The sequence below is a fragment of the Coffea arabica genome, chromosome 2c (assembly GCF_036785885.1).
Source record: "Coffea arabica cultivar ET-39 chromosome 2c, Coffea Arabica ET-39 HiFi, whole genome shotgun sequence".
NCBI classification, from domain to species: Eukaryota; Viridiplantae; Streptophyta; class Magnoliopsida; order Gentianales; family Rubiaceae; genus Coffea; species Coffea arabica.
Window position 1 is genome coordinate 3789311 of NC_092312.1, and position 26496 is coordinate 3815806.

The 26496-nt window shown below is 37.0% G+C and overlaps 2 protein-coding genes across 6 annotated transcripts; both read left to right on the plus strand.

Annotated features, from left to right (window-relative positions):
- The first annotated feature begins 2994 nt into the window (after window positions 1-2994).
- Window positions 2995-9287, plus strand: LOC113725204 (lipid droplet phospholipase 1). 2 transcript variants are annotated; one of them, XM_027248220.2, is made up of 11 exons: window positions 2995-3452; window positions 3537-3687; window positions 4505-4572; window positions 4775-4845; window positions 4951-5193; window positions 6361-6524; window positions 6647-6702; window positions 6780-6832; window positions 6923-7043; window positions 7786-7883; window positions 8762-9287. In XM_027248220.2, exons 2-11 carry the CDS (start codon window positions 3539-3541, stop codon window positions 8831-8833), a joined length of 1095 nt encoding a protein of 364 aa, XP_027104021.1. In that variant the 5' UTR covers window positions 2995-3452; window positions 3537-3538; the 3' UTR covers window positions 8834-9287. The 2 variants fall into 2 exon arrangements, with proteins under 2 accessions (XP_027104021.1, XP_027104022.1); XM_027248221.2 differs by having other exon boundaries at window positions 2995-3232.
- An 847-nt stretch (window positions 9288-10134) lies between these two features.
- LOC140034150 (ATP-dependent 6-phosphofructokinase 4, chloroplastic-like) lies at window positions 10135-20643 on the plus strand. 4 transcript variants are annotated; one of them, XR_011838064.1, is made up of 17 exons: window positions 10143-10804; window positions 11415-11461; window positions 11556-11595; window positions 11673-11735; window positions 11820-11957; window positions 12180-12338; window positions 12416-12469; window positions 12554-12622; window positions 14015-14144; window positions 14231-14271; window positions 14862-15086; window positions 15625-15673; window positions 16336-16490; window positions 16706-16840; window positions 17605-17672; window positions 17770-20353; window positions 20485-20643. XR_011838064.1 is itself a non-coding variant. In XM_072073670.1 (16 exons), the coding sequence occupies exons 1-16, from the start codon at window positions 10517-10519 to the stop codon at window positions 17795-17797; spliced, it is 1689 nt and encodes a 562-aa protein (XP_071929771.1). In that variant the 5' UTR covers window positions 10143-10516; the 3' UTR covers window positions 17798-20643. The 4 variants fall into 4 exon arrangements, 3 of the variants coding, with proteins under 3 accessions (XP_071929773.1, XP_071929772.1, XP_071929771.1); XM_072073670.1 differs by having other exon boundaries at window positions 17770-20643; XM_072073671.1 differs by lacking the exon at window positions 14231-14271 and having other exon boundaries at window positions 10139-10804; window positions 14881-15086; window positions 17770-20643.
- The last annotated feature ends 5853 nt before the right edge of the window (window positions 20644-26496 follow it).

Consider the following 26496-nt stretch of genomic DNA (forward strand, 5'->3'; position numbering starts at 1 on the left):
TTTCAAATTTACCCCTGATATAACAATTCTTATAAAGCAAAAGAATTACACATACGACAAATTAACATCTCCATAATTGTAACTACAATAGTTATTAACTTTTTTGATAAAATATAAGAAAATCATAAACCATAACAAAATTTAATACTAGAAAATAAATATAGTGGCTGTATTAATAAGGAGTAAATTCCCAAAAAGAGAGAGTTTTTAAACTAACTTTCTAAAAGGTGACTATTTTTTAGTCTCTTCCCAAAAGGTGGAAAACACATCGAATGATATGCATTCTTCCAAATAAAATGCAACTTTCAAATACGTTATTTTAATTTTCATAAATTTGTTTAAATATGAAAAATTGGTTAAATAACGCATAACATACCAGCTTTTTATGGGAAACTGGTAGGTTTTGTAGTATGTTTTATACCAACTCTTTATGGAAAACATACCAGTTTTTTATGGAAAAAATTGGTTAAATAACGCCAAAAGAAAAACTAGTATGCTTTGTATTTAACATAAATTAAATATGTACAAGTAAAAAAAAAAAATTGCCCATAACATACCAACTCTTTATGGGAAACTGACAGGTTTTATATTTAATGCGTTATTTAACCAATTTTGTTGGCCTGTGGAGCTAATTAACCAATTAACGTATTAACTAATTAGTTAATTAGATAAACAAAAATTAGTTAATTAGTTAATTAATTAATTAGATATTTAGTTAGTTAATTAGTTAATTAGATAATTAGTTAGTTAATTAGATAAACAGAAATTAGTTAATTAGTTAATTAATTAGATAATTAGTTAGTTAATTAGTTAAGCAGTTAATTAGTTTAACATGCAAATAATTTGTTAGTTTCGGACAGACAACAACTTTAGTTAATTAGTTAATTAGATAAACAAAAATTAGTTAATTAATTAATTAGATAATTAGTTAATAGTTAATTAGTTTAACTATGCAGAAATAGTTTGATTAGTTAATTAGATAAATAGAAATTAGTTAATTAGTTAATTAATTTAACAATGCAGAAATAGTTTGATTAGTTTAATTTGTTTAACAAATTAAACGTTGGTTTTGATGAAAGTACTCAAACCTTTCATCTGGTAAAGTCAAATATAATCGGGGGTACTCTAGTAAATTCACACACTTTTACCTTTTAAATTAGTTCCAATTTTTTCCAGGGGAGGTTAATGCTATTTCAAAATTGATAGGAGAGGTCAATGCAAATGTCAGAAATCTCAGGGGAGGTTTCTTCAATTTTCCCTTTCAACAATGAAATGGAATGAAAGAGTTCGCTTTTCCTGCTTCCCACCTCAGCAATTTTTTATTTTATTACTCCTTGAAATGTATTAAAAGTTCAATCAAAGAAACCACGTAACATGTAGTTTGAATTAAGACACCGCCGAGTTTAGAGTTTAGACTCGTGATAGATTGGTTAATGACGGACTACTTACTAACTTTCAGGTTCACAAATCCGAGAGCTGTGACGATTGACGAAAGGAATTTCGAGACCTCCTCGTCATGGACCCAAATTGATAAAAGTAACGGAGAAAAGTAACGCAGTTACGCGGCTGGATTATAAGCACGCTCTTACACAAAACGTAAAACAAACGGCTACTAATACCGACTTAATCACTGAAGGTCATGGATATTAATCCCATGCAACCACCGCCACATACTCTAACCACGCCACCAAACTCTGCCATGTGGCTTTTCACTCCTTGCTTTAATTTTTCTCCACGTCCAATACACACAAAGAGGGATTTTTTCCAATTTTTGAGAAACCTAAAAGCTTTTTCTTTTTTTTTTTCATGTAATTTGTGTGATTTATCTAGTAACTGTCATGAATCATGAAATATGTTGTACCATATATATATATATATATGTATAATTTTTGGATATATTATCTTTAATAGAGTCAAAATAACGTACAAATTCTCTTTTACTTCTCTCGTATAGGTTGGCATTGACGCTCTTCCATATTGTAAATTTGAAATATTACTTTGTAAAGTTGCAAAAGATTATACTACTATTACTTAGTATAACTCTTCAAATTATTGATTCAATTAAATACAATAACGAATTGTTATCTTCGTTGGGAAAAAAAAAATACATCAATCTTTGCTTAGTTTACTTTGGACGTTTGGCGCTATTTACATGTTTAATGAATTTTTATTACGTCATTTCTAGAAATCTATAACAAAGTACTTTCATCCAAAACGTAAGAGAATGAAAGAACAAAAAATGTTATGAATAAGAAAAGAGAAAGTGAGTACAGAAATTAGTGAGTACCATTTAAGGAGAGGCAGTTAAGCTTCGCTTACATTAAACAGCGCCATTAATTTGATAACGTGCTTGTGGTAATTACCACTGAACCTCCAAAGGTGCAGTAACAACCTTTTCATTTTCATCCCAAGGTCATATTATTCTTTTTTGCTGCAACTATTCCACAGGAAGGGGACATTTGTATAACCTAAATTATACTATTCTAAGAAAGAGGGAGTTTAAAGAAATTGTATAAGAAGTTAGTGCTCTGACATATTTTTTGAATTTTTTTTTATTAAATATGGTGTTCAAATCCGAGACTTATAGTCTAAAAAAAAGATTTAATCCCTTTTTGGTGGTTACTGAACTAAAACTCAATTCTTGTTTTTATTTAAATTTAGGATTTTCAACTTCAAATATAAAAGTTACCTAATTAAGATATTTTTCCCAAACCTTCTTAAGCTTGGTAGTGCGGGAGGTCAAGGATCCGAATCTTGCCTCTCACAAAATTTGTCACATTATGTGACGATCTTTTTTGACCAGTTTCAACGGAGTTTCTACTCATATCGAGTCTCCTTCCCCTTCCTCTAAAATAGATTAGCTTAGGTTATAGGAATTCTATCATATCGAAACAAAAAAGAATATTTTTCCCTCTTTCCATTTCTGAAAATATACATATTCCAAATCATATAAATGTCCCAAAAGAAAAGGACAACATATTTAAAAAAAAAAAGTCGGTTTTAGAATATGCAGGCTTCGCTTGCTTTCAAGCACAAGCATACTGTACCTTGTAAGCAGGCAATTCGTTCGTCACTGTATCAACCAACAACGGTAAAAGCTTTAAATGGGGGTGGGGTAACTTAGCCTTATTACTTATACCGGAGCTCAAATAGTACCCCCGGGAAAGGGTTGTCGTAGATTTGCCGCCACGTCATATCTCTAAGAAGGTCTTTCTCCTCCGTTCACTCTCAGGCAAGCTCAAGCCCGCTGCGAAATTACCCCTAACTAAATTGAAAGGATATAAGAGAGAGAGAGAGATCTCGACGCTCTGCGCTTTCTAACACAATCGTTTTCCGGTGGAAGCTTTCAAAAGAAAAAAGCAAGGAATACAACAGAAACTGAATGCTCCGTTTGCTTTTTCTTTCAATATCAGTTTACTAACTGATGAATTGATTGAAATTTACAAAATTAGGTTTGGTTAATAAACGTCAAATGAGTAGTCAGTCACCTTGACTGAGTGGAATTAACGAAATAACTATTAATTTTGATTTGTTAGAAATGGACAAAATCGAAAACGGAAGAGTGGAGAACACCGGTGTTTGCTCAACGCCGACGGCCAACGGAGGCGAAGATGTTTATAGCTGCAAAGGATCCGATGCTTCTTCCGCTGATCATCTTGTTATAATGGTCCACGGAATTCTTGGAAGGTAATAATGATGCTTTTCTTCTTCCTCCTTTTTTTTTTTTTTTTGACATATTGCTGTGAATTTTAGTTTCCTGTGAAGTAAATGAATCTTACCGTAGCATGAAATTTGATGGAGTTGGGGCGTCAAGAATTTGTTTGGTAAAATGTTCATTGCTGCATAGTTGTTTGCTTAGCAGCAATCTTCTGAATTTAAATTTTCCAATCATGATTAACTTTCTGATCCTCAGTATCACTTCTTTGTGATGAGAGTCTAGGTTATGCATACTATAGGTATAGGACATATGTGCTTTTCTATTATCTCTTTTTTTCTTTTTTTTTTTTTGTTTTGTGTTTTGGGGGGGGGGGGGGGGCGTCAAGGGCAGAACGATGTCTGCAGTTGGTTATTGCTTGAAGTCCGCTTGCTTTTTCTGTTAGAAAAAGATAAAATGTGCATTGAACTGAAGGAGCCAAAATTGACTGACTGCTATCATAAAATCCTGCTGCTTGTTAGTGAATGCAGTGATCAGATATGGTGAGAAGAAAGTGATGAGAGAATTTTACCTTCAAAAGAAAAAAAAAGGAAGAAGCTCTGGGTACATGTCTACTTGTATTCCGCATGCAAAGTATGTCTTGGAACCATGTTTCACCTATATGAATATTTGGTGTAGACAACTGAAATGGTTATTGACTGAACCAGAGCATTCCTGTGGTTTAGCTTTTGACTACTGTTTCAGTAAATGAAGTGAAAGGATCTCACTGGGAATTGAATTTCTATTCCCACTCTAGTGAAAAACCTTGCCACTGATGGTTTATGTTCGGGATGTTGTCTTTTGTTGCAGTGCTTCTGATTGGAAGTTTGCAGCTGAGCAATTTGTCAGGATGCTTCCTGATAAAGTTTTTGTTCACTGTAAGTTGCCTACTAAATGTAGCCATATTTTCTATTGTGAGTGGTGCGGGATGCAATATTCTTTATCAGACTTTGTTGGCAACTAGTTTATGTTGTCATATGTACTGTCTACACCTGCTATTGGAAGTTTACCTCCGTGCGTTTGTCTGGGTTTGTATTTGGAGCATCATTCTTTTATAACCTGATATAATTTACAAAGCAGGTAGTGAAAAGAATATGGCTGCCCTGACATTGGATGGCGTGGATGTGATGGGTGAGAGATTAAGTGAAGAGGTTTGGCTCTCTTCTCCTTGTATACATCAATAAATTATAATTTGTGAAAAGATATGCTTGTGTCTTCTACAAAACTTTTGTTATTGACACAGATAAAATATGTAGGTTCTGGATGTGATTAAACGAAAGCCAGATATGCGAAAAATTTCTTTTGTTGCGCATTCTGTGGGTGGTTTAGTGGCAAGATATGCCATTGGTAGATTGTATAGACCTCCAAGCAAGGGAAATCCAGAATTCTCGTCAACTAATTCCAATGCAGAAGAGTCAAAGGCTACAATAGCCGGTCTTGAACCAATAAATTTCATCACTTTTGCGACTCCTCATCTTGGTTCAAGGGGTAATAAACAGGTATTTGTTCTACTCCCAACTCTTGACTGGTAAGTTTCTATAGCTATTTTTGGTTATTAGCATAGATTTCCCTCTTATGCTGCACATTTACAGATTTGACTCACAGGGAATAATCAACACTGGAAAATACACACAGTATAGTTAAGTGAATATTGTAGACTGCAGAAATTACCTCATTTGACAAGTTGGATAATCTAGGGACTTTCCTCTATCATGGTGTTTTTAGCTTGATGACAGGTTTCATTTTTCAGCTTGATGCCAGTGTGTTTTTGTATATATTTTTTTAAGGTTCTTTCAGAACTCCTTAGAGCTTGGCATTTCTGTCAAATTCTAAGAAATTTTATTTAGTTATCTTCTGGCTAAGTCATGGACCTTGCTTGAGAAAGAAAAAAATGAGGAAAAAGTGATATACATGACCACCCACCATAGGTTGGATAAAGGATATAGGTGTCATTTGAGTGAGTTTATTGATTGGTACTTCTTGTTTAAGTATATCTCCTTTCTGGTGGTCACATTGACTAATCTTTATCTCCATAGTTCTCTAGGTTTTCCATACTTTCAAGCCTTTTGGTTGGTTGCAGTCCAATATTTTGCCTACTCTCTCCATCGGTTACATGACTTTGTAACCTGGCAACCTATGATTTGTTGGTTCCTCGAGTAAACCCCCCACGTCCCCACAGCCCCCGCCACCCCCCCCAAAAAAAAAAATGAAAGAAGAAGAATTGAGACCTGGCTAGAATTGCCTAGTTGTCTGATACCTCTTGTATTCTATGAAAAAGGTCAATAGGTTACTGTGAAAAATGAGATGGTACTCATTCACTTACATATTGCTATCCACAGAAAATCTGTGTTCTTTCAGGTTTATTGTTAATTCATGTCTTTGTGGTACTTGTTTAGTTTACATTGGAAAGAATCTTATGTTATTTGCTGCCTTTTAGTCGAAAATGGCACAGTATTTGGATTTGGAAAGTGATCATATGTCACTCTGGCCGACAGATGGATATTGATGTTTAGAGCAGAGCCTTTGCTTAAGTTATGTTATTTGATCTTCTTGGTTTCAGTTCCATCTATTCTTATCACCTCAACTGGTGTGCCAAAGCTGATATAAAAAAGAATATGCCGTTTTTTATGTGGATTGTTCTGTTTCTGCAACTGCTCTGGTTTCAGGTGCCATTTCTCTTTGGCGTGCCTGCCTTTGAGAAAGCTGCTGGTTTATTTATTCACTGGATTTTTAGGAGAACAGGCCGTCACCTTTTCCTTACAGATCATGTGGAGGGTAAGCCTCCATTACTAAAACGTCTGGTGGAAGATGACGGTGACTGCCATTTCATGTATGTTTTCCAGTATCTTACCATATAACATACAACCAGCTCATATCCCTAGCTTATGGACAGAGATGTATGTTTTTGTTGTATGTGCAACTTAGTAATGAGCTGCATGTTAATATTTTCAGGTCTGCCTTGCAAGCATTCAAACGCCGAGTGGCATATTCTAATGTTGGCTATGACCGTATCCTATCAGATTGTTGATTTTCTCTTCTAGTTCTTGCTCACTTTTATTTTATTCCTTCACAAACTGTTGCTTAGATATTGTCGGCTGGAGGACATCATCGATTAGGCGTCATAATGAACTACCAAAGGTAGTCTCTTTTGCTTGTGTAATGGCATTATGATCATATTTGCTTTCTTTTCATCACCGTCTAATGTTCTGAGTATCTCATGGCTTGTAGTGGGAGGATTCAATAAACGAAAAGTATCCTCACATTGTGTATGAAGAACGCTGCAAGGCCTGTGATGGTGAGCAGTGTGACTCAGTTTTGGTGGAAGATGATGGTTTGGATGAGATAGAAGGTTTGTGATCAGCATGATTGTGGCAAATATTTTATCTTTGATTTTTTAAAAATATATATGCTTGATGTTTGGCTAATCCTAAGGACTTCATAGTCTGCTTGTTTATCGGATAGCCTGGTATTATTGTGCTTATAGTCAACTCTCTCTGTTCATACTATCTGTTTGGTGATTGACAGCACCGGTCAATACTAACCTCGCAATGGATTTGCTAATGAAGGAAATGATCCGAGTGTATTTTGGGGTTTTGGTTTGTGTATTATATTCATATTCTTGATGTTTCTGAGTTGTGTTGCTCTTCTTAATTTTGTAGAGTCACGCTTTTATTTTTCTTCTTTGCTCTATCGATGAATTAAAGTAGATTATAACTACAGAATCATTGTGGGAACTACCTCATGTATAGTGTGCGAAGTTCTTTATGTTTGCCTTACTTCAGACCATTAGAGGGACTTAATTATCCATAAAACCCTTCATCTTTAAAAGGAGAAAACTTTTCTCAACCATCTAAAAGAACTTGTGTTTGATTGTTGGCATCCTATTTTCTGATAAAAGGAAGTACTCAGAACAAAAATGCTGACAGATTGGCATGTGGCAACAGCTTTAGTGATCAACTCATTTGAAAATTCCAAATTCAAGTTACTTTTTGCACTTTGTACTTCATGAGGATACCGTGAAGTGTTTCTTAAAATCTCAAGTATCTTGTAGTCTGTTATGGTGAGCTCTTTTCTATTTGGTCTTAATGCAGGGGAAATGGTGACAGGGCTATCTCGTGTGTCATGGGAGAAAGTGGATGTCAGCTTCCATAGCAGCAGGATGAGATTTGCTGCTCATAGTGTTATTCAGGTCTCTCTCTCTCTGTCTCTCTCCCTCCCCCCCCCCCCCCCCCCCCCCCCCCCCCGAAAAAAAAAAAAGCAAAAGGGAAAGGGAAATGGCAGAGGCTGAAAAAAGACAGTTGGTGGTGGCTTCTAGGCATAGTTTGATGTTGCCACTTGGATGTGAACTATTTGTTTGATTCTGTTGGGCAAGTTCCGACATCTGTTCTTGCATTGTAGTGTTGTGGAGCCAAAGTTGCTTTTGCTCCGGCATCCAGCTGATCCTTGATATTGCTCAGAATTTTTACTTAATAATCTTCATTTCTCTCTTTCGAACATATTATTTCTTCCTGCCTCTTCTTCAAGATACTTTATTACTTGTGTGCCTGGACATTTTTGACTCCCAAATTTCTTTTAAGTTTTTTTTTTTTGGCTTGATGCTGACTGCTAGTGAAGCAGTATTAACTTACTGCAGGGGAATGTTTATTGTGGTTCCTGAAATATAAGCCTAATTTTAGAATTTCCTACTAATCAAAGGGGCTGTGTTATTAGCTGGTACTGTCATTTGCTGGCATATGTACTGGAAGGGATATCTTTGTAGCAGAGGCAGCCTAAAGTAACCATGACCACCTTTTTTATGTCTTTTGTACCAGAAAAAGAGAAAGAACCATTGTCTTACCATCCAGAGAACAACTTAAATATATTGACCTTTTCTCATTCAACATATTAGAGCATTTTAAATTTGTGCTCAATTGAATTGGAGCCCTTTAAATTGTTGCAGTATTCACCCATCATTTCTTCCTTTCTTTTGCTTACCAGCTTTTTTCGGTTGCCTTGGCCCTTAAAGTACTGTTGTTACCTAACAATATGTATCAGCTAATTGGATGCTTGTGACTGAATATCTTGCAGGTGAAATACCACTACATGCATACAGAAGGCGCAGACGTTATACAGCATATGATCGATCATTTTCTTCTATAGAAGCCAGTTAAGTTTTCTGTGAATGGATCAAAGCTGAGAATTCTCAGTTATGTTGTAGAGTTAAAATAGAAGCCGGAGATTTATTGTTCTCCTCGAAAAAGCATATTCAGTTGCATGCATTGGGATCCTTGCTCGATGAATGTTCGTTGAGCTATATATCATTGCCTTGGTTGCTGGCTGAAAGGAGCTCCTAGGTATCGAAGTCTAAACCACATGATGATCACGCCTGCTAGTGGTGACAGGCTGACAGCTAAGAGAGCTGTGCTTCAGAAAATTTATTCATTTGCAGTACAGTATAATGTATTCACAGTGCGGACAGTGTTAAATAAATGAGAATGTTGCCATCCGTACCAAGGATCGTGCAAAAACACCCCCTTGTCTGTGCTGGTCTAACAGGAACATTTTAAGATGCGAAGTGTAAATGTATCGATATCATCACCCCGTGCTTCCTTCATGATCCTTTAAAGGTTCAAAGTAGTCCGGTTTTACTTGTCTTGCTGCTCGGACTCATAGTTTATGCCATGCAGTATATTGTGACTGGAATTAGTGTGCTTTGGGGATTACAACAGGCATATAAAAGATTGAAGCCAAACACAAGTTGCTGCTAAATTGCTGCTCTTGTAAGTGGCAGCTCCATGATGGTGAACCTCTCTCTGGGCAACGGATAACATGGTGTGTAGAGAAAATCGATCTTAAAAGAAGTAAAAGGAAAAAGAAATAGAAGAGAAAAGCTGATTTTTAACACGAAAATTTGTTATATTTCGCACTTTGGATGCATGAAGGAATTCATTTTATGCATAGAAGTCTCATTGATTGTACTTGTAGGCAAGAAATTGAAAATTCTTGTGTATTCCGCTAATTCTCTGTGTCCAAAAGCTAATTTTTGTGCCTTACTTTTATTTTATATTTAAAAGTGGTAAAGACTGCAATGCAATTTGTTAGTCCTAGTTTAAGAACTCTACAAAGTGTCTGGTACAATTCCGAGATGAGGATATAAGAATGGTGGTTGATGAGTGGGAACGGCGAGAGGTCGGCTAGGTTGGGAGTTTAGGACAGAAAAGAAGGGAAAAATTAAATTATGAGAGAGGAAGAAAATAGAAGGGAATTGTTTGGGAGTTACAAAGAACATGCAGAATGATTTTGGATGTGCAGGTCATTAAATATTTGTTCAAGAACCTTATAAATAAAATGGACATTTTAAAAAATATTGAACACGCTTATGCAGGTTTCCTCTCGTCTCTGCGCCCAAAAAGTTTTGGCCACTGCACAATTTGCATCCTTGTGCATCCTCCCATTTCCTTTCTTTTCTGTCATTCTAAGAAAAAACGATAAAAAAAAACTAGCAAATAATTGGAAATTGACTTTCTCGTCTTTCCCCTTCTTTTCTTTCTGTCCTGGCTCCTGAGCGCGTTTCCTCGAGGAAAAAGCAGTCCACATCTCCTGCCCGCAGCGCCATCCCTGCTCCTAATAACGCCATCGTATCTCAACACGTATCCAATAGCAATTCAACTGCCAAACTCCCGCAAAGCAAGTCAGTCCTTCAAAACCGTTATTTACTATTTAAAAAAAAAAAAAAAAAACTCTCCCCTTCTCGACCAACGAGTGGAAGAACTCTGCCTGCTGCCGGTTACAGGCCCCCATCCGAGGACCAGGAGCTCTACTGGCCCCAACACTCATTCGCCGATGGAGCTCTCTCTTTCTTCCTCTCTTCATTCGACTACTCCTGCATCCTTCTCTCTCTCCACAAATTCAACTTCTCCTCCGCGCCAAAATCTCGGATTATTTTCCGCTGCGGCTTCTAATTTTTCCTCTAGAGTTCTTCTCAAATTCAATAAATCCTCGATTTTACGGCAACCACGCCCTGTAGTAGTCAAAAGTCAGAGTTCCAGTGAGATCACGAATGACAATGACGATCACGGTTTTGTCCTCGAAGACGTTCCTCACCTCACCAGCTTCCTCCCTGATTTACCGGTAATTCTCCCCATCATATGCTTTGAATTGGTTACCGCAATGCTTCTCTAAATTACCGTTTTATACTGAGTAGTGTTTTCTTGTGAAGTTAATTTAGCAAAGTAGGGGGCGATCATGACTGTTATTTGTTTAGCAAGAGCATGACTTGTGATTGTTGCTGGACGCAAGGTCGTGGTAAATACCTGACTAAAAGCTCTGTCTAGCTCTTTTACGGGTGGTCTAAGGTGGTGGAGGATTAATCACTTGAATTTCCGAAACGAAGTTAATTCCGGTTTTGACTTTCTTTTTATTATTGTTCAGTCTGTAATGATCATTAACTTCAAAGTTCCGCACTAAATTCATATTCTGGTTACCAGATAAATGCATTGTAACCAAAAAGGTAAAAAGAGAGATCTAGAATCCTTTTCAAGAGCTTTCAACTGCTTGTTTTATTATTTTATTTAAAAATGTATAATTTGTAAACCATGCCTTTTGAGCCGTATTTCTTGCGGGAAATGTATACAATCTCCTAGTAGTGATCTTTCATGTTGAAACACTGGGTTGTTTTCAGAAACGAACTAGTTCACCATGAATTGACTTGATTCTTGATTTTTTTTTTCTTTTTTTGCAGTCGTATCCCAATCCACTGAAATATAGCCAAGCTTATGCTATTGTCAAGTAAGTTTAACATTCTCAAATATTTTCTTTCTATTTATCACATCTAAAGTGAAAAGTTTTGCCATGTTGATGCACACCAATTTTGTCCTTTCAGGAATACATTTGTCAGCCCAGAGGATGTGGTTGCTCAGCAAGTAAGTCAAATTTTTAGCAGCCTTTTTTTTTTCCAATCAACTATTTAGATTTAACAGTTACCTCGTTTTGCCTTCAGATTGTTGTTCAGAAGGGCAGTCCTAGAGGCATACATTTTCGACGCGCAGGTCCTCGAGAAAAGGTACGTGTTTGTTGCTTCCTGTTGATTACCTTTCACAAGAGTGATCTTTTGATAGATGTGGTCTTAACTATCTTTTCATTTCAGGTTTACTTCAAGCCGGAGCAAGTGCGTGCTTGTATTGTGACATGTGGGGGTTTATGTCCAGGAATCAATACAGTGATCCGTGAGATAGTATGTGGTTTGCACAATATGTATGGTGTTGATGACGTACTTGGTATCCAGGTAAGTTTCAGGAAAGCAAAGCCCCATTCGTTCTCTATCCCTTAACATGCAATCAGTAATTCGCATTTGCTCCTTTTGCAAGAATGCTGAGCTGTGTAGATGTACCACAAAAAGATGCAATCCTCGCTAGGAATTATATTAAGATCTCTATTAGCCAGCCTCTTTCATATAGAAGTGAAAATTCTATCTGTTTACACAGCCTAATTCTGTTGAAGTGTACAGGGAGGGTATAGGGGATTTTACTCTCAGAACACTATTAAGTTGACACCAAAACTTGTCAATGACATCCATAAACGTGGTGGTACCTGTCTCCAAACTTCAAGGGGAGGTCATGATACCAAGAAGATAGTTGATAACATTCAAGATCGTGGAATAAATCAGGTGAATGTTTTACCTTTAGATAATAGTTAGCTCTTTAACCATAGTTTTTGTCACTATGATCTCTCCCTGGGTTGCAGGTGTACATAATTGGGGGGGATGGCACTCATAAAGGAGCAGCTGCAATTTCCAAGGTCCTTATGCCAAACTTGCTTGCAAACATCCATCTTTTCTGTTTAATCTCGTTGGCTTGATGCTGACTTGCTTGTTTTGTCAAGGAAGTTGAAAAACGAGGGCTGCAGGTGGCAGTAGTTGGAATCCCCAAAACAATAGATAATGATATTGCTGTGAGTGCTGTAATCCAACTTTTGATGCTATGGCCTTTTGATGCTTTTCTCTCCTTCAAACTTCATTTTGATGTTCTGTTTCTAAGCTAGGTGTGCAGTTGTTCTCTTCGGCTACAGGGTTGACATTGACATTTACTAGACTCATCTGGCATTATATGTTTATGTGGTACTTAAGATTGGGGCAAATCATTTGCATCAATGCTAAAATTACTCAATTTCAATCACTGCAGAAGATTAGTAGGAAAAGGGGTCTGAATCCATGAATGATGGAATTCCCATCCTTGAGGAAAGTTTAAATTTGGTGAGATCATTATAAGATGTCAATTGAAGCTATATTAAGTTCTTTATGTAAAGTTAGTTTTTGGACTACATTATAAGAGTTGTTCTTTCAAGAGATAGGACACTTGAGCTTCACACTGTATTTTCAAGACATTAAAGTCCTAATCCTTCTACTCCACCTATTGCACTGACGGTGGCAGTTGAATTTAATATTTTCTGTTGTAGGTAGTGGCTTGAATAGTCAGCTACTTACAATTGAAGATATAGAATGTGGGTTTGTTAAGGTAGCAAGAAGCATGTTGATGATGCAGATTTTTTAATAGAGGAATTGTGTTGTGGCAAGCATTTTTGGTGAAGGATATTTTTGCACGCTGCACATTTAGGCATCAGAACACACGCATGTTGGTGGTGCAATGATAATCAATCAAATCCTACTAAACTTGGTGAAATGATTGACCAGCTTATCTTGTTTATGTGATTTTTCCCACTTAGTTTTTGTAAGTAAACTGTTTTTCATTTAAAATTTGATTGATTTTGATGATTTAGGAGTTAAGTATTTTGTTTCATATGAAATTTGTGGGAAGAACTTGTGGAATCTGTTTTTGGCATTTCATTTTTCAGATTTTTAATAACTTGTGCAAGTATTCCAAGGAATAAAAATTTTGAGCTGCTGATCAGGACCTCTTACAAAATCATTTTTGGTTGACCCAGGTACTAGTTGGCTGGCAGGTAAACTGATTGGTTTCCCTAGAAAAAATTGGACATAGCATACAAAGTTTTTAGTATATTCATTTTTGTTATCAGTTGCTAATCATAGTAGCTCTGATTAATTGGAGCTGAGAACATGCATTTTAATTTGCCTAAGTGAAAGTGTGATAACTTAGTCCACATCTTGGTTGTAAGCTTTTCAATCAGTTTGTTGGCCAATATTGACTTGTTGAAAGGTTTCTCTATTCTTGCAAAAATCCCTGTTGTTTATTGTTCTTATGTCACTATTCAGTTCCAATTCAGATCTTGTGAAAGGACTACGTCAGTTTGCATCTGAATTTGAAAGGACTTGTCATTTTGGTGTTGTAGTAAACTTCAAGGGATGACATTTCTATACTGATTTAGGTGATAGACAAATCTTTTGGCTTTGATACTGCCGTTGAGGAGGCTCAAAGGGCCATCAATGCTGCACACGTGGAGGCTGAGTGTGTGGCAAATGGAGTTGGAATAGTAAAGCTCATGGGTAGATATAGTGGTAAGCAGACTGTTTAGTTTCTTTTTTTTTTTTTGGTGTCTGAACTTAGAAGTTCAGCTCAAAGTATACTTGCTTGCACTTTGCAGGGTTCATTGCTATGTTTGCAACTTTGGCAAGCAGAGATGTGGTAAGACTTAGAGTGGTGATCAGCTCATGTTTAACCATTTCAATTTGCACTTACTTTAAACGAATCATAGTGTTTTTGATACAATTATCATTCCAATTTGGAAACTTTTGCTATAACCTTTTGGGGTGGGCCTAAGTTGTCATCTGATGGCAAGACTAAAGAATTGGAGTTGTAACAAACTTTGTACGTTAGACATTTGGATCCCTCTGTTTGCGGCAATTTGACTAGTTTCCTCCTACGTGTTAGACAATTTTCTCATCACCATGTACTGCAACTCTGACTGTGTTTGTCATGCAATAACTTCCTCGTGGAAAAAGCTAATATTTATCTTAATTCTTAAAAATAAATCATGAAAAAGAAGTCATGCACACTTGTTACAGAAAATTTGATTATCCAGAAATGATGCAAAATTATAAAATGTAATGGATTTTTCTCCTTATTATGACAAACAATTTACTTACGTGACTTTATAGTTAGTGTAGACTTAAAGGAATTGGTCTCAATTGTCCTGTTGTGAAGTAGTTATATGTCTTGTTTGATTTTAGATGACAAGCCCAATGACATTTCAAGTGGAATGTTGATTGTGACAGGACTGTTGTTTGATTCCAGAGTCCCCATTCTATTTGGAAGGCCAGGGTGGGCTATTGGAATATGTTGAACAGCGTCTTAAAGAAAATGGACATGTGCTGATCGTGTTGGCAGAGGGTGCAGGACAAGAATATGTTTCACAGAGTGCGCAGGCTGTTAATGGGACAGATGCATCTGGAAATCGGCTACTTTTGGATGTTGGTCTTTGGTTGACACAAGAAGTAAAGGTACTGAGAATGTTTCTTTTTCCCTTCTTCCCTGTCCTGATATTAAGAAGTCTGCCCTTTGACAGGCATGAGGCTTTTCAATCTTGGCATGCTATGGACTTCCATTCTTATCAAGTGTTTCTGTCTAGAACCAAAACTTTGTCACTGTATGATATGTGCGCGTTTTTTTGTTCAAGCATTTCTCTTCATTGTAAAAGTGTTTTTTCTTTTTTAATTTCAATATATTTTCTTGTGCACTGAAATTTTGTTTTAAATCTTGAATACATCTATTGCTACTTGAAGAGATTTTCTTACCAGAAAAGTAAATTACTTGAAGTTCTTAGAATTATTTCCAGAAAGCATATTGTTTTTTCTGGGGGAGCTCTTGCTGCAAGCACTTTCTAATGTATCATCTATATGAGGTGCTCTTCCTTTGCTTGTTTCTTGCAATGCCATTTGTGCCACGGGAGGATGTTTGTTTAGTATCTTTTCTGTGTGACATTGTTACTGGCAACCATCTTGCATTTCTTGACGGTTCTGGTAATTTCTTATGTAACAGGATCATTTTACGAACGTCCGGAAAATGGAAATAAACCTGAAATATATTGGTACTTTCAAAGCCCTACACTTTTATCTTGAATTTGTTGTATTAGCTTCTGTTTGAGACAATTTCTTGTTTTTATTTTGTTATTTGACCTTGTACCTAATCATTACTGGCAACTGCCTCTGTAGTTCTTCAGTAACATTTGTGGATACTAGGCTATGACTTCTTCATTTGAGTAACTACTGCTACTGCAAAATGGAGGACACATGATTGTTTCTTCTATTTCTTCTATCCTCAAAAAGTTACTGGTAATGAGTCAATTAACAGTAATAAATTACCAGAAATAATCATATCAAGTTTCCAGAAATTAAAATCAGCAGAACTACCAAGTTTTTCCTTTTATCATTCTTTTGTCACAAAGCCTACTCAGCCTAGTGACTTCCTGAGAAGATATCAGAATCTGGGCCAGTTATTATTTTGATGTTAAAGCATTTACTCATTTGTAGTGGGTGATTTAATTAACATCGTTGAGGATGTTATCCAAAAACAATAAACATGCCATTTTCCAAATAAAGAGATAGCGCTGTGTGTTCTATCACATATCCAGTCCTGCATTATTTCTTTGTCAACCAAAGTGATTTTCACAGCAAGTCCCAACTCCTCTTTTGGAAGCATATCAATAGCACTATCATTTGAGTACTCGTTTTGTGTAACCTTTGTCTGCAGATCCTACCTACATGATTCGGGCTATTCCAAGCAATGCCTATGATAATATCTACTGCACACTCCTCGCTCAAAGTGCTGTTCATGGAACCATGGCTGGATATACAGGTTTCACTGTTGGACCAGTAAACAGCAGACATGCTTACATTCCAATTAATGTAAGCGCTTTTCTGGATTGTTTACGTTAAGTTTCAAAGCAATCTATATATTCATAAGCATGCTTGTGCAGTTCTACTTTGTTGAATCTCGAACAAGCAGTTCATTTAATGAGGTCAAATATGTTGAATTTATCTATGGGAATGAAACAATTGCAAAAACAAACTTATAACAAAATTGCATTTCTATTACTTACTATCTGCTATTGGGAGCACAGCGGGTGACAGAGAAAACGAACACTGTCAGGTTGACGGACAGGATGTGGGCCCGACTTCTTGCATCCACTAATCAACCTAGCTTCCTGCAGAAGTGTGAAATTGTGCGAGAACGAGTTGATAAAGAAACTATGGAGGTAATTGATGACATGAGGATTACTTCTATCTAGACTGTCAGTCTTCTGTCAGCGCCTGCACTAAGAGAAGTGTTAAGCACAGCAAGCGTCTTAGGTCCACGGACTCTTGTATATTTGGAAAGAGTTATTCTTTGCAATTTGAGCAGGGCTGTGTATGCTGACAACGTTAATCTTGCTCTTAGTGGTCGGATGAGGATTTCCATTTGCATTTTATCCCAGACACTTATTGTACCTATTATTTTGAATTGGCTGATAAAGCTTAGCAATATTTTTTGACTCTTATGATGAGCAGTTCTTCTATGAGATCTACTCAACATGCTTATTCATGTTCGAACGTTTAGACAGGCAAGTCCAGTTTTGGCTTGCTTGTTAGTAGTATTTGGACTTCCGTTTTCTTTATTTCTAGTAGGTAGATTCTTAGATTTGCCAGGATGACTGCAAAGTCTCACTGTTATTGTACCATGTCAGCTGCCCTGGTTTATCCTAGAGAGAGACCCGACGAGAGTCAGGTCTCATCGGAATTCTTGTCAAACTTTGATGACGACAGAAAAAGTTAAGCATAGAATGATCTCTATGGCTAGTTGTCATTCATAAATGATGGGTGGTATGGCAATCTGGATTTGGTCATCCCATATAAGAGCTTGTCAGCTGGTCCTAGAGGTCCCCTTGCTTGTGCAAGTAGATCAATAAGTTCTTCTTTTTGTCGTAAGCGGTTAGCCTGGTCATTTAACTTCCCGTGTCACTGCTTCTTATCTGTGGTGTAGGAGGCCAAACAAGCGTCAACTTCCAATGGGGTCAGGTCGCATTACCCCATGAAAACGTTCCAGTTCAGGTACTAGTACTATCTATTAAGACTTGTAAATATATGTTCGACTTAGAAACTGATTTTTTGGTTTGTCATTACTATCTGTGTCGTTTTATGAGGGAAGAACGAAATATCTGACTAAAGCTTCATAGTAATGGAAGTTGAAGACTGAGCATGAAAGGCTGCAGGTATGTGTTTTGTGGCAAATTATGCTTGACTTGTATATCAGCTTTTTTCTCGATTTGTGTATCTGATCCGTTAATTCGTTGAATGAGAAATGAGGGTCCATTCCTTGCAATGAAATTAAAAACAGGGAGCACTCTGTCGGTTAATTTACCTTACCCTGCATGTTGTTTTTTTTTTTTCAAAATTCTCTCGTCGTAACTCATGACATATTTCATGTGCATTAAAAAAAAAAAAAAGAAAAGAAAAGTGAGAACTGAATAACAAGAAGACGTTAATGAGAAGGATCAGGTTCCATCTCAATCCGTCTGCAGCTCACATTTTAGTTGCAAAAGAGGATTTTAATAAAGCAGCGTTAGTCTTGTACGAGTTGGAAAAGTTGCTGCATGGTGTCACTCACGTACAAGTAGGAAAGTTGCTTAATCTTGTGTTTTTTTCTTCTGGAAAACCCCCAAAATTCAAACTGCTTCGGCTCTGAAATCAACCCGACTTGGCATAACAAAAAATTATAATCGATTTTGTTTAGCCTTATTTCTCTTGAATTACGTCCGGAGCAGTTGCCAACTTTCAAAACGTCGTATTTATTATGTACAGCTAATTCATTTTCATAGAATATGGTATGTGATCTATTACAAAGAAATAATTGAGGTGTTATAAACAATTTCGTTGGTGCTAATATCACAATTCGCTTGAAACAGACAAAAAGTAGACGATTGTTACAGCAAGATTGCTCCTCGAATTGAATGAAGAAAATAAATGAATGCTAAATAGAAATATAGAATAGATTTTCTTTCTGACTTTAAGTTCATTGTCGAGATAAGAAGGGCGCAACACGTAAAATCAAATACATTATTGTTGAGATTAATTTCTACGCACTGTGAGTTGAAAACTAGCTACATTATTAGACAACATAACAACGAGACTTATCCTCCTTGTAGTCCTTAGCTTGCATCATTTTTGCATCTCCCTCAATTTTTTCCTTTCTCTTTTTTTTTTTTTGTTTAGGATTAAAACTTTTATAAGCCCGCACCATCTTTCTTCGTTCTTCTCTCTCGTCTTTAATTTGATTGGATTTGACCCGGCAGCTCATGTCCATTAATTTTTTTGTTACGGATAGAAGAAATAGACGTTCGATTAAAGAAAGGGGCAGAAGATTAAATGATCGAACTCTCACATTGACAGGACGTTCGTACGACTCTTGCTCCATTTAAAGCACGGTAACAAGGAGTCAACATGAATTTTGTGTGAATTTGTATTTACCACCGTACCCTTATGAAATTCTCTCTTTTTCTCGGGGGCCGCTAATCCCTAATCTATGTATTTAATCATCACTTGATTCACGCACCCGCATGATGATGATTGAACATGCATGGGGTAAAAATATTAGCGTGATTTTACGAGCGAGTGCCACTTGCACTTGAATATTCACCGCAACACTTCTGCGAAAGATTTTTTATTTTTTTGACATTGACAGATTAAAACGTGAAAATGCTTTACAAATGCCACTCCGCTATCAGGTTTCAGAAACTTGACGATGTCCATGATCCACCGCCACACCACTAGACTCTCTTCTACTTTTCCGGCGAGAGTTCACCGGCGGGGAAGACTTTCCGGCGTCCAAGGGGAAGTTGAGGATGGCCTTTCTTCCTCTCATCTTGAACGCTGCAGAGTCATAAGGCTTTTGCAGCGTCCATGGCGGTGTCAAACGTCCCCAGCCAGACCCGGGATCCCTTGCGGACCGGGTCTCGGATCTCCGCGGCATACTTTCCCCAGGGCCTCCTCCTTACCCCTCTGTAATGCCCGCCGTCTCGAACTCCGCCGAATGGGTCGGACTTTCCCGAGGCCGAAGCGGGCCTGAAGGGATTTTCTGAGTATGGACTGCCCGAAACGGGGCTTTTGGGCGAGATGGAGTCGATGAGGATGGTGGGTTTGGTTTCGAATTCGAAGAAATCGGGCTCGAGTTTGGGGTAACGAGAAACGGGGGTGTCGGGTTGTTTTGGGGGGTCTGAAATGAAAGAGCCGGAATCCGACTCGGAAGTTGTTGGGTCGGGCTTTCCGGAGCTGATTGTGGTTTTATCATGGTCATCGTCGTTGCAGACATCTGCGAAACAAAGACCAAGGTTGTTAAGAAAAGATTCCGTATCATTAGAAGTGAAGTCTCCCAGCAGATGCTGTCTTATGAGCTCCAAAGTTGTTGACTCGTCCGCCGACATCACCACCACACCACACTCGCTGATCACACCACCTTTCGGAGTTTGTTTTGGAGCTGTTCGCCTTCGCCTGTGTTTTTTTCACAACTGCTGCAATCCTGCCAGTGGTGGTTCGTTCGTAGCAGTGTGATAATAGTATGGGAGCAAAAGACGAGCAGCGGGTGGTGGCTTATATAGCAAGCGGACACGGGGGGCATGTAATGTTTGTAATCTGTAATTCTGTACGGTGGGGGCTAGGACTTTTGACACCCAACCCGATTTAGTATGGATCAATTTGTGGGGCCGGGAGACATTCACCAATGCGGTTACTGCACGGTATTGTATTGTGAAATGATCTAATTTCACACACAACTTTCCTTCAAAATAGCTTCTTCTTGAGGTTAACCTTTTTTTTTTTTTTGGAGAGACATGATGATTAACTTTGTCAATTGCTTCTTTGCCTGCAGTATCCATAAGTACTCAACAAACGAACGGCTCTGTTTTGGATTGATGTGTGAACTAATTGGTTTTGGGTCTTCCTGAAATTAGCTATTTCCAGCTATTGATTTGATACCTGTGCCTTTGTTGTAGAATAAAAAATAATAAATAAAGTGAGAATTGTGTCAGCTCTCTCTCTCTCGTGCTCGTTAATAATATTAAATAATTCCATCGTCTTTTATTCATGCACAAAGATTTTTTTTTGAAAAAAAAAATTACATTTATAGATTATTTTATATTTGCAATTTGATTTTAGATCAAGTAATTGTAAATATTACAATAAAAAGATATTATTATATTACAAAGGTCAAAAGAAAAAGATATAAACAATTTTATCACAACGGTCAAAAGTCCCCGTAAGAATTGACCCGGACACTCTTGTATTAACAAACAAAAAAAAAAAAGTCAAAAGTCGGTGGTGGGATGCCGCTGCCACGAAACAACAGTTGCCGCGATTGAGATTAATAGTGGGAGTGTATAAATTGGGCGAAGGAAGAAGATGCTAAGGCTGAAATTGATGGCGGGGTGTTGCTATTAGCAAACCGGCGGTGATGGCCGCCCTCCTCTACTTGCAGAGATCTTTGTAGATGAGGAGGAGGCATGCAACTTGCGAGTGAGTTACTCGCACCAGTTGCATGCATCAAACCATCAACAGAGGATTTGGTGGAGACGAGTCCCTTCTCCTAATCTCTTCTTGTCAAGTGGGGGAGGCATTTTGGATTTGGTGCGGGCCCGACGGCGCCTATGGAGTGTGAACCCGGTGGCTTTTTCCCAGGTCCCTTTGTTTGGAGGTCTCAATTCTCATAATTTACGCAATTATTATTTTGTTCCGCTGCAGAAAATTTTGTACCGATAATACAACACTGTACTATTATGTCGTCTTTTACGTTCATTTCATCCGTTGTTTTCCTCTCAAAATAATATCTTTGAAAAATGAGCACTGCAGAATTGAATCCTCCAGTCCAGAGTTCTTTTTTGTCAAAGATGAATATGTCATTTTTGTAACCTCCTACCGTTTTTCCTTCAGATTTACGATTCCCACTCGCGAGGGACGACAAATTTACTACAATTCCATTCCAATTACTACTTCATCAGCTTCCAAATTCTTATACCTTCGTCCTAAATCACATGTTGTCCCTCGCGAGTGACTTCAAGGATGATGAAAATATATATAGTACATACATTCTAGGGCCAGATAAACAGTGTTGAAAATTGGTCGGTGGGCAAACAAAATACTAGAAAAAGACCTCACCTGTCTGATTGGAGGAAAACACAGGCCTGGGTTGAGAAAAGAAAAAGAAAAGAGGGGTTGTTGGGAACACAATAATGCATTCGCCCCTCCCCTCGAACACATTTGGTCCTTGAATTACAAAATGGTAGCGGTAAGGTTGGTCTTAGTTCTACCCCAAAATTGTTGGATTTGTACTTCACCGCACGCTCTTTGGATGAGCGTGGCCTTCGTACAAATCATATTGACGAGTAACAAGTAAATTAAAGCTCGAGCCCATTACTCCGGTGAACATCAAGTGCTTGCCGGCCGAAAATATTTCTCTCGGAGTTACATTCATTAGATACATGATTATAACAACATTCCACTGTGTTTCGGTAATTCCCAAACATGACCAGATCTATTCTGGCCATAAATTGTCTAGTACCGAAATACCAACCAATCAAATTAATATTATTATTATTATTTTTTTTTTTTTGTGGTGAAAGGAGCACTGAACATTATAGTAAAAGCAATCGTTTGTCAAAAGAATCTGTCAGGTTCCCATGACATCTTCTGCTTGACTAAACCAAATCACAAACAAAAATCAGGAGAATGCTAACAAGACTTGTTTATTTGAACAGGAGAAAGGGGAGCCGCATGTGGTGATTGACTTTTGTTGCTGAGAAAAAAGAAATTGGGAGCCTCTGGATAGTGTGTGTGTGTGTGCGTGCGAGCTAGCGTGGTTCTGGCATCATTGCATCGCATATTTACAGAGATCTCATGGTCGACGGCGTTATCTCATTCTCCTTCTCCAAATATGGTAATGGTAATCCGTCTTGAATGAAACTTTCGGTACGTGTTTCGCTGGAATCTGGCCTTTGCTCTGCCTGTCCATGTCGAATCCAACAGTACGAGTATGACAGATCAGTACCCAGATAAAGATATGCCGTTTATTTGCACCTTTTCTCCGATCCCCCCACTTCCTTCATTCCTGTAGCGGGTGGCCAGCCAGTCGGATAGAGGATAGGATAGAACCTGAAAGCCACACAAATGCATTGTGCATTGTACAATATCACAATCATATATACTGGAGCGGAGTAGTACATGAGAATCAATCGGAACTGTTGGTATTTGTTCATTGTACCTGGAAGTTTAACCTTCATAGTAAAACATTTACTACTTCACACACCTGCCCATGCAATTTGTAATCCGCAAAAGTAAGAATATGAGATTCGGATTCTCATACAACATTTACTATTTCCCAACACCTGCCGGGCATCTACCCAGCTAGTTTTGAAGTCATATGCTCCCTCCGTCCCACTTTGATAGTCCTGTATTCCTTTTTCATCATTATAATCGAATTAAAAAATCTAGCTGTATTCTAATTTTCCTAAAATAGCCTTATTGAATGTAAGTAGTTGTTGCTATAAACCTATCTCATTTAATGAGAGTTGATTTTTTTTTTACCATCAATTTAAGTTCCCATAAAATTATACAGTATTTAATGTGAGGGCATTTTAGAAAAATAGCAATCTAAATTTACTTTTTCAACAAAATTAATTATTTTTTTTAAATTGTGTGAAAAAAGAAACAGAACTATCAAAGTGGGACGAAGGAGCAGTATTTTACGTGTGGTACTAGTGCTAGGCTTTATTTATTGGGGGTGCCATTTATTGGCTACAAGAAAATTATGCGACGGGAGTCTTTTCAGAGTTGTCTGGCTTTATCAAAAGCAACGGAGTTTTCCGGGTTCGAATTCACCGGTTTTGGTCTGGCAATGTAAATGCTTCTGGATCTGGGGCCCCAAAAACAGCAGGGATCCCATCCCAATTCCCAACCATGCACAAGAGGTCTTCTTCGAATGAGCTGCACAGATGTAAGGATGGAAAAGTCGACTTGTGTCTTGTTCTGTAATTCTATTGAAGGCAAACAAACGAATGATAGAGATACTTTGGGGCGGGGGGCTGTGAACCTGAAACAAATAACTGCGTAATAGGCCTTCCAATTCCCAAGTTGCTGTATATTGTCGTCTTGGTGCACTGAATTGCGCATGGTGAGAGGCCAACGTTACCATCTTTCACTGACCCACCGCATTGAAATTCTTGAACCCCCAAAAGAAAAATAAAAATCATACTACACTTGCATGAGCAGAATACTAGTAGAGTATCTTTCTAATTCTGTGTCATGCAATTGCTTTCACAATTGTCCGGAGCCTCGAGTATATATATATATATATATATAATATTTTTTATATTTTTATTTTAAGTATATATATTTTTTATTTTCTTATTTTAATAGTAAAATTATATATATATTCTTAATATTTTATTATTTATTAAGAAAAAATATTATTTTATCTATTTTTAAAAAAATAAAATAATTATTTTTATTTTTTTTTGAGCTCGAGCTTTAAATTGCCAGCTCGTCGAACTCGAGTTTGGTAAAATTTAGTCGAGACTTGACTCGGCTCGATTAGCTCAAAACTTGACTCGATTCGACTCGTTTGCAGCCCTACAGGTTGTTCCTCTTGCGTATCAATCAAAACTCAAAATGAAATTGCACCTATTAAAATCCCTCAAAGGGGAAAGGGGGTTAAAAAAATTTTCAAAATTAGGCGGTGGTTCAGAAACATCAGTTTATTTAGTACATGATGGCTTCCAAGAATGAAACACGGCAGGCTAAATGTTCAGAGAAAAAGTTTCCATTGCATTATCTTTTTTGTACTAATAAATGGTATCAGAACCTTAAATTCAAGAATTTAATCTTGGGGTATTTGTGGTCACTGTGACAAGGACAGCACATAATTTGTGATAGAGATTGTGGTGAAGTGTTCAAATATTAGAAAATTGAGCCATGAGGTCGATTTTGGGGTACTCATTCATTTATTGATAATTAGGAAAAAGTGATCTTAATTGAACGAAGGTTTAAAAAGAGTGAACCCTATCCTATCCTATCCTATTGATAGTTGTGTGGGCATTGATTATGGTACAAATTGTTGATTATGGTTGTTTCCACAGTAGATTCAATCAAGGTACAAGGAAGTCGAGAAATCCAAGTGGGAAGGAAATTATTTGTTAAGGTGCGTAATTATTCTGAGTTGGTGAAAGCTTGGATTTCAATAAAGATATAAATGATGTTATTGATGTTATTAGTGGGGTGGACAAATTTATGAAAAATTGTGATGAAACTGTATTTTTCTGTGGTTGGCAAAAAGAGAGGTGTAAATTCATGATTTTTAAAAATTGTGCGGAAGATTTGTATGCAAAAAATAAATAAATAAATAAAAATGGTGGCTGTAATTGTGATTGGGTTATTTGGATGAATTTTTTTGATTGAGTTGAGGATTAGCAGCAAAATTGTCTGCAAATTACAAGTCTCATCCATCCTCAACTCATGAAGAAGGAATGCATAGACGGTCTCTGGGTTCAAAGAGATTGACATTGTCTAGAATATGTTGAAAATTTACTATTTTATATTTTTTGATTTTCTCAAATGTGATGCATGTGTGCATCCTTCCAAATCTGTGATACGTTTGTTTGACGTATTTTCTGTCATTAGTGTAGTGTAGATAAAACAACTGTTAGGTCCGAAGATTTGCTTAATTCATACATGAAGAAGTAAATGAGTCCTATATATCCTATATATATATATAAAAAGGAGTTGTTGTATGACTCTTGGGTGATTTTCATCTAACATTTGTAGGGGCATTTTGGTAATGGTAAAAATATAACAGTATTGATTAAGCAAAATGCACAAGTTTCTGTTGCCTAATTTTGCATGGTTTACCTACTGTACCCTTTGGTGGCTAATGGTTTGGCTACTTTGCCATTGATTTAGCAAAGTGGGTAGAAAAGCGAAATTAACTCCTCTCAAGTATGTTTAGCTGAATTGATTATGCAAATTAAATGCATTTAAGATAATATTGGTGCAGTAAGGCTAAAAATGAATGCTTGAATTGTAACGGTAGAAGGTTTCGTCTTCTTCATCATTCAAGCTCAAGAACCATTAATTCAACTCTTGCAACAAATGGCACTTATTTGAATTAGTAATTGTAGCACATTGATGAGGCCATTAAAGTGTGAGAGGTAAAAAATCATTTGGAATAAATGTTACAAGAGTAACGCAGGACCTCCAATTTTCTTCAACATTTGCTCATCAATTTGTAACGTAGGTTACAATAATGGCTATTGTTAAGGTACAAAATTGTGGATTAAGAAGGTTTGCACAATACCAAAGTTGGGTTTGTAGAGGTATGCTCAGTTTTGCTCTTGCTTTCTGGTCTATGAGTTGCATAGCTTCCATTCTACAAAATCCTGAATAAGCCTTTGTGCTTGCTATTGCAAGCGGACGAAGTGTGGAGAGATTTTGCTCTTAGATTGCACTTTACTACTGAAGGTACACGGTAACTCTACATTCCCACTTGATGCATGTCATTTATTGATTAAATATGATTACAATTATACTTGATCCATTTGAATCATGTGCTTAAATGAACAAGTGTGTGAATGATTATTCCACTTTGAAAATTATCTTGTAGTTGATGCAATTTATCGGTTCAATAGTTAAGTGACTGAGTTGTTGTGTGTGGATAGAAATTGCCATTTGAATAGATAAATAGCTATATTTACATGCTTTGTTATTTTTGTATTGAATTTCATAGACCTGATAATTGTTTGATACAAGTTAGTGTTTGTAATGAGGAAAATTAATTTCCTCTCTAATTATTTGTAGATGCATGTATTGATCGAGATAATGGTTCTTAGTTGTAGTA

Bases quoted from the DNA above. Each gene is read 5' to 3' on its own strand.
- LOC113725204 (XM_027248220.2), top strand. From the start codon at position 3,539: ATGGACAAAATCGAAAACGGAAGAGTGGAGAACACCGGTGTTTGCTCA. The intron at 4,573-4,774 runs GTAAGTTGCCTA...TTTACAAAGCAG, and splicing joins TGATAAAGTTTTTGTTCACT to GTAGTGAAAAGAATATGGCT. The intron at 7,884-8,761 runs GTCTCTCTCTCT...AATATCTTGCAG, and splicing joins CTGCTCATAGTGTTATTCAG to GTGAAATACCACTACATGCA.
- LOC140034150 (XM_072073670.1), top strand. From the start codon at position 10,517: ATGGAGCTCTCTCTTTCTTCCTCTCTTCATTCGACTACTCCTGCATCC. The intron at 14,272-14,861 runs GTAAGACTTAGA...TGATTGTGACAG, and splicing joins CTTTGGCAAGCAGAGATGTG to GACTGTTGTTTGATTCCAGA. The intron at 16,491-16,705 runs GTAAGCGCTTTT...TTGGGAGCACAG, and splicing joins ATGCTTACATTCCAATTAAT to CGGGTGACAGAGAAAACGAA.